General features: G+C 44.9%; 1 protein-coding gene across 1 annotated transcript; it reads left to right on the forward strand.

Annotated features, from left to right (window-relative positions):
* Positions 2,966-4,488, forward strand: LOC107627209 (transcription factor MYB44). The gene has a single exon (XM_016330063.2). The coding sequence runs from the start codon at positions 3,140-3,142 to the stop codon at positions 4,088-4,090; it is 951 nt and encodes a 316-aa protein (XP_016185549.1). The 5' UTR covers positions 2,966-3,139; the 3' UTR covers positions 4,091-4,488.

Consider the following 8,099-nt stretch of genomic DNA (forward strand, 5'->3'; position numbering starts at 1 on the left):
GCGGGACATGGACAGGAATACGAGATATTTTCATAACATTGCATCGGCCAGAAGGCGGCATAACAGGATTGATGCTCTAGTGATCCAGGGAAGGTTGGTGCGGAACCCAGTCAGAATAAAGTATGCAATCAGGGGGTTCTATCAGGAGCTGTATCGCCAGGAGTTTGCTCCGAGGATTGGTGTTCGTGATGGGCTACTGAAACAGATTGATAGGACTGAGGCTGAGGCCTTGGAGGTTCTGCCATCGGCGGAAGAAATCAGGGAAGCAGTTTGGGATTGTGAATCTTCTAAAGCCCCAGGGAGTGATGGGTACAATATGAATTTCATCAAGAAATGCTGGGAAGAGGTTGGGCAGGAGTTCACTAGAGCAGTAATGGATTTCTTCCAAACGGCAGAGCTACCATCTGATGCGAACGTCACATGGGTGACACTGGCCCCAAAATTTGTGGGGGCTAAGGAAATCAAGGACTTCAGGCCGATTAGTATGGTGGGATGTGTCTACAAGGTAATTTCGAAGGTTTTGGTAAGAAGGATGCGATTAGTTATGCCAGGATTAGTGGGAGAGACCCAAACTGCATTTGTAAAGGGTAGAAAAATTCATGATGGTGCGCTCATCGCCTGTGAGACGGTCCATTGGCTCAAGACGCGAAAGAAGAAGGCGGCAATTATCAAACTTGATTTTCAAAAAGCGTATGATAGAGTCCGATGGAGCTTTGTGGATATTGTGCTTCAGAAAATGGGATTCGGCCAGCGATGGAGAGGTTGGGTAAAAGAGTGTGTGAATACGGCATCTATGTCAGTTCTAGTGAACGGGTCTCCAACCAAGCCATTTAACATGGAAAGGGGCCTCAGACAAGGGGATCCCCTGTCCCCCCTTCTATTTGTGCTTGTGGTCGAAGTGTTGCATCGGATGGTTGGGGAAGCAGTCAGGAACGGTCGCATTGAACCATTACTGGTCGGAGGTGAGCATGTAGAATTATCGCACCTTCAATTTGCGGATGATACCATATTATTTTGTCCCCCTAACACTGAGACACTGGTGAATTATAAGAGACTGTTACGGTGTTTTGAGTTAATGTCGGGGTTGAGCATCAATTATGAGAAGTCAAATCTGATATCAGTAAACTGTGAGCAGGAGTGGGTTGATCAGGCGTGCGGTCTTCTGGGGTGCAAGCAAGCTGTGTTACCGGTTAGATACCTTGGAATCTCTCTAGGTGCAAATCCGAGGCTAGTGAAGACTTGGAAACCAGTCATAGATAAGGTGGAGGAAAAGCTCAGCCTGTGGAAAGCGAAGGTGCTGAATAAAGCAGGCAAGCTTATCCTCATTAAGTCGGTGCTGAATAGCCTGCCGATATATTACTTAAGTCTGTACAAGATGCCGAAGGCGGTTGCGGACAAGCTGGTTGCGTTGCAAAGGAGATTTATGTGGGGAAAGGGGGATGGAAAGGATGGTATCCCGTTAGTTAAGTGGGAGTTGGTTCAAGCTCCAAAGAAGGCTGGAGGATTGGGGGTTGGGGATGCAGTGCTTCGGAACACAGCACTCTTGTTTAAGTGGTGGTGGAGGTTTTCAAAAGAGGATTGCCCCTTATGGAAGAAAATTGTCTGTTCTTGTAACAACTTGAGGCCTGATGTCATGCTGGTAAATCAGAAGATACCAGCGAAAGGCGGGCCTTGGAAGGACATATGCCAGTTAAACATACAGGAGCAGCGGTTAAGGGATAAATTGGTTACTGGACTGGCTATGGAAGTAGGGAATGGAAGGAGTACCATGTTTTGGGAGGATAACTGGGTGCAAGGTGGGCCGCTGAAAGTGGCGTTTCCAAGACTCTTCTCTGTGTCCAACCAACAAGGAGTTGTCGTAGGGGATTGTGGATTTTGGGATGGATTGGAGTGGATCTGGAATTTTCAATGGAGAAGAGAGCTGTTCCAATGGGAGCTGAAACTTGTCCATCAGCTGCATGAAAGGTTACGGCCAGTAAAGCTGTCACAGGGTATGGAGGATAATGTGGTCTGGAAGTTTGATAGTAAGGGTGTGTTTTCTACTAATTCCTTTATGCGGGTACTTCAATCGGAGAATCTGCCGGCAGCGATCACAAGCTATAGTTTCACAAGTACATTGTGGAAAGGAGTGGTGCCTTCGAGGATTGAGCTTTTTGGCTGGTTTGTACTTGTTGGTAGAGTTAACACCAAAGACAGGTTGAGTAGGCTAGGTGTTATTCATCACAGTGATAATATTTGTGTGCTATGCAATAAGGAGATAGAATCTGTCCAGCATCTATTTCTTATGTGTGATATAGCATGGAAAGTGTGGTGCTGTTGGTTGCAGTCAGTTGGTAGAAAGTGGGCTATTCCGGGTACCATAAGAGGGCTGTTTGAGAGTTGGACTGGCTTGCACACGAGTAAACAAGAGCAGAAGCGGGGGTTGATTGGATTCTTTGCAGTGATTTGGAACATCTGGTTGGAACGTAATGACAGGATTTTCAACAATAAGGTAGCAGGTGTTGACCTCATCCAACAGAGAACACTTTTGAGTTATAAAGAATGGGCTGACAGTAATCCTAGTGGTTGTTGATAATAGGCAGGTGATGCCAGGCTTTATGGTCTTGTCTTCGTTATTTCTTTATGTAACTCCTGACTTTTTGCTCCACTGTTTTGTGTTGAGCTTTCGTTTGTTTCAAAAAAAAAACTAATATACTACAATCATACCGTAACAGTTGATTTTCAATTAAATTAAAAATGAGAATTCGAAAGGATAAAAAGGAAGAAAGCAGAGCAGGGATGACTTGTGCAAACGGAAGCAGCTGAAACTGACGCGTGTCCAATTACAGCTGTATCCCAAATCCCAAGCCAACCGCTCCCCAGGAACAAGCGGTACCAATTTCAGCATAACGCTCCCAGAAACCCCTCAAAACCTAACCTCCTCAACCGGTTACCTCACCCCCCCATCCCTCCCACATATAAACCACGATCAAACACCAACCGCTTCACACACTCAAAACAGCAACACCACAAAAAAAACCCTTTCAAAAATCTCATCGTAACGCCCTACCTACTTCGCTTCTGCTTCTCTCCATATATAAATCTTCACTTTCACATGATCCTCTAAATCTGAAAAACAAAACAAAAGAAACTAAGCACTATGGCCATGTCTAGAAGAGAAATGGATCGAATCAAAGGCCCGTGGAGCCCGGAAGAAGATGAGGCCCTGCAGAGGCTGGTGGAGAGGCACGGACCCAGGAACTGGACGTTGATAAGCAAGTACATCCCGGGCCGCTCCGGGAAGTCCTGCAGGCTAAGATGGTGTAACCAACTTTCACCTCAGGTTGAGCACCGGGGCTTCACGCCCGATGAGGATGAGACGATAATCCGGGCCCATGCCCGGTTCGGTAACAAGTGGGCTACAATAGCCCGACTCCTGTCTGGTCGAACCGACAACGCGGTAAAGAATCACTGGAACTCAACACTCAAGCGCAAGTGCTCATCCATGATGATCGACGAGCCTGCAACAGGTCCGGCGGACTTTGACGGCGGTTACTACCTACGGCCCGCGAAGAGGTCTGCGAGCGCAGGTGCTACGATGCCGCTATCCACCGGACTTCACATGAGCCCGACGTCGCCGGGAAGCCCGTCGGGATCCGACGCGAGTGATTGCAGCGTTCGCGCTGTCTCTCCGTCTAACGTTCTGAGGCCCGTGCCCAGGACCGTTGTTCCTCCGATCGAAACTGCGTCCTCTTCAGAGGACCCTCCGACGTCGTTGTCGCTGTCTCTGCCTGGCGTAGACGTTGCTGTGGAAGTCTCCAATCGTGTCACGGAATCTATGTCACGTGCCTTTTCTCCGGCGATGGTGATGGCTTCGGCGGCGCCTTCAACGGCTGTAACGGCAGCGGATCCGCTGCCATTGCCATCGCCACAACATCAAGTGGTAGCGCCGTTTAATTTTAGCGCGGAGCTGATGGCGGTGATGCAAGAAATGATAAGAAAAGAAGTGAGGAGTTACATGGAACAGCGCAATGGGATGTGTTTTCAGGCTGCTGGTGGGTTTAGGAACGTTTCGGTAAATCGAGTTGGGATTAGCAAAGTCAACTCGTGAATAAGAAGTGGATAATAGAAAAGATTAGCAACTCGGAAAATGAGCTTCGGAAATGAAGAGGAAGAGGGAAAAGAATGAAAAGGAAGCTGTTTCTCTTTTTTTATTTAGTGTTAGGCCAATAATAATGTTGGTTAATGTACAGGAGGATAGGGAGAGGAAAAGTGGTAACGATAAACTATAAGCGGGATGGTTACTTCCTAACAGGTAAAAGGACACCACTGTGGTTAGGGTTGGACGCATTGCTTTTGTAAGATGTCTTGTTTGGAGGCTCATGCCCGTTCTTTTTTGGAAAGGGAAAAAAAGAGAGTGTTATTAGTAGGAAATGGCAAAGAGAGAGGGGATACCTCAACAAATCTCAAAATAAGTTTAATTTAATTAGTTATTTGCTCAAGTCCAAATGATTAATGCTGTTTGCCTTTTGTTGAGATCCGAAATTAGTGAAACCAGTCATCTTTAATGTGATTATAAAATTAAAAGTTGAAACACAGCCGAAGATAGTACTTTGATCAAACACTAATAGTTGATCAAACACTAGTAGCACTGTTCAGTTGCATATTAATAGATTTTTTGGAACCTCAATTCTGCGTTTTATTTATGTGGTTTACCTGGACCCACATATTAATAGATTTTTTTGGAACCTCAATTCTGCGTTTTATTGATGTGGTTTACCTGGACCCATAAGACCGGAAACAAATTAACAACACATCAAACAATGCAAGCTGCCATGGGCTGTAATCTCCCCTCAGAATTTTGGGAATTATTTCAAACTCAAATATAGTTAAAGTTCCTGTCCAAAAAAAAATATAGTTAAAGTTGAAGTCGTGGCTAACCAGGAGCCCCTGCCTGTTTTACCGCAGCCAATTCCTCCAGTATCTTCTTCTACCGCCTCGTCCTTTCCTTGTCTCTCATGTTTTAATCTCAACCCCACCTGTGGAGATATGGCTGAAACTCAAACATGGACATTTGCCCGTGAGACCGCATCGCCATTGGATGCATGCGGGTTCTCTGCCTCAGATCATAATGATCTGGATTTAACTCATGTTTTGCTGCCTCCAGACCGGTACGAGCTGTTACCCTTTAGCCTTTATTTTCTTTTTTTCTCTACTTTTTCTTCTTCTTTTTTTTTTTTTTTTTTTTTTTTAAATAATTTTTGACAAATTTGAGCCCACTGGTAATATGTCCTGGCAAGCTTTCCATAAGAACATTTTGATTTTTTGCGGAACCTCCATTCTCCAAATCTCCTTCCAAATCTCCCTTTTGTCTTCACTTGTTGATGGATTTCCATTTTTCAAATCCTGCTCTGTTTTTTTAGCAACATAATATCCAGTTCTTATGGAATAACTCCCATCCTCCTTCCATGGCCAGTATAAGTAGTCATCTCTATTCACTACACTAACGGGAGTGCTAAGAATCTCTTTGCAGACTTCTTGGGGAAATCTGTTTACAATTATTTCTCTGTTCCACCCTTCTCCCTTTTTAATGAGATCTTTTACCTTCGAATCATCTGTACTGTTTGCATCCAGGGGCTTGCTTCTCCCAGTGATCCAATTATCCTTCCAGATACTGACTTTGGACCCATCACCTATGCTCCACTTAGCGCTTTCCTTTAGTAGTTCTCTTCCATGCAATATGCTTTTCCAAACCCAAGATGCGCCTTTTTTACATTTTGCTGTCCAAAAGTTTTCATCCGGAAAATACATCGATTTGAGTACCTGGACCCAGATTGCATCTGGATTCTTCATTGCTCTCCACGCTTGTTTTGCAAGGTAAGCAGTATTATGTTTTTCGAGATCCTTGAATCCCAACCCCCCGCTGCTCTTGCTCTCCGTAATGTAGTCCCATTTTCTCCAATGAATGCCCCGTTCTTTTCCGGAGTTAGCCCACCAGAATCGCGCCACCTTTGAGCAAATTCTCCTGCAGAAACTCTTGGGAAACTTTATGATATTCATGGCATATGATGGCATTGCTTGTATAACTGGTTTTATTAATGTTTCTTTGCCTGCCTGATTCAACAATTTTTCTTTCCATCCCTCCATTTTGCTCGTGATTTTCTCTTCAATCCATGTTAGAGCCCTGTTCTGAGACCTTCCCCATATGGCTGGTAACCCTAAGTATTTTCCTGGCATATCCCATGCTGTCATTCCTAATATTTCTTCAATCTCTACCCTTGTCTTTATCGACACCTGGCTTCCAAAGGTGATACCTGACTTGTTCAAGTTTATCCTTTGTCCGGATGCCTCTGTGTACTCATTAAGAACAGTGACGATCTGAAAAATCTCATCCTCCCTTGCTTTGGCGAATATGATGCAATCATCTGCGAACAACAAGTGAGTGAGAACCGGAGCTGTTGGAGCTATCTGTAGACCGGTTATCAGGCCTTTCTCCTGAGCCTCCTGCATTAAAATGGTGAATACCTCAGCTGCTAAAATGAAAAGGTAGGGAGATAGGGGGTCCCCTTGTCGAAGCCCTCTTTGTGGTTTGATCCTCTTAGACAGCTCTCCATTGACCTTTACCCTATAGTTTGCACTTCTGACACACGTCATTACCAATTCAACCCATCTTTCAGTAAATCCTAATTTCAAAAGCACCTTCTCGAGAAAATCCCACTCTAGTCTATCATATGCCTTATTCATATCCAACTTGATCGCTATATTCTGAGATCCCTCTCTTCCTTTCTTATTTAGGCTATGATACACTTTGTAACACCCTACCATACAGAGACTTATGCTTAAGTCATAATTCAGAGATGGCAAGGTATTACGACCTCTAAAACAAAAATTTAGTACATATAGTAGTATGAATAATTGATTATAACTAGGAGCCGTTGTAGAAAAAGGGGTTAAACAAAAACTGTAACTCGAACGGGCAACACTCCGATCGATAACGTAACGAACCGGGATAAGCTAACGCGAGATCATATATATAAAGAGTGTCAAAAACGGGAATATCAAGACTCAAAACCCGGTTGCGAAGATAACCGGTCCGAGCATAGCAATATATTAAGTGCGGATAATCCGTTCGCATCTCCGACTCAAGTTCCCAAGTGTGTTCCTCAACACCGCCTCGACTCCAAGCCACTTTGACTAATAAAACCTCTTTTCCACGCAATCGTTTGATACTAGTATCGTCAATTCTAACTGGAGCCACTGGAAGCGTCAAATCTTCTCTTAACTAAACCGATTCAGGTTCTAACACATGGCTAGCATCAGGAGTGTACTTCCGAAGCTGCGATACGTGAAACACATCGTGCAGGTTCGAAAGATGAGGTGGTAGAGCCATCCGATACGCCACTGGTCCAATCCTCTCCAGGATCTGAAATGGACCAATGTATCGAGGATTCAACTTCTTTGCTTTAATCGTTCTACCTACTCCTGTGGTCGGAGTAACCTTCAGGAAAACATGATCTCCTTCCTCAAATTCCAACGGCTTCCGCCTCTGATTGGCGTAACTCTTTTGGCGACTCTGCGCCGTAAGCATCCTGTCTCGGATTTTCTTGACTTGTTCAGTGGTTTCAGCTATCATTTCTGGCCCCAACAAGCCTTTCTCTCCAGCTTCATACCAACATAGTGGAGATTGACATTTCCTCCCATACAATGCCTCATACGGAGCCATCCCGATGCTCGCATGGTAACTATTATTGTATGCAAACTCCACTAACGGCATATACCGATCCCAACTCGTCGGTTGGTCCAAAACACAAGCTCTCAACATATCCTCTAGTGTTTGGATCTCAACTCCAGTTGTTGCAGAGTTTGTTGGTGCATCTGCTATGCATCCCCAACTCGAGTTATACTCATCATAAACTTGATCATAATCATGATCCATATCCATCACCCTCACTGGTGAATATTTACGGGGGCGAGCTCATCCGGGCCTTTCACAGTGCCCGGCCACACTTACGACATAGAGTCAAAAGAGCTTCGAGTCTCAACCTGGAGCACATGGTGGCTAGCCATTGCTACTACCCAGGGAAACCCTCATCTCCAATGGTGGAAGTGCAAACCTTCAC

The sequence above is a fragment of the Arachis ipaensis genome, chromosome B01, assembly GCF_000816755.2.
Source record: "Arachis ipaensis cultivar K30076 chromosome B01, Araip1.1, whole genome shotgun sequence".
NCBI lineage: Eukaryota > Viridiplantae > Streptophyta > Magnoliopsida > Fabales > Fabaceae > Arachis > Arachis ipaensis.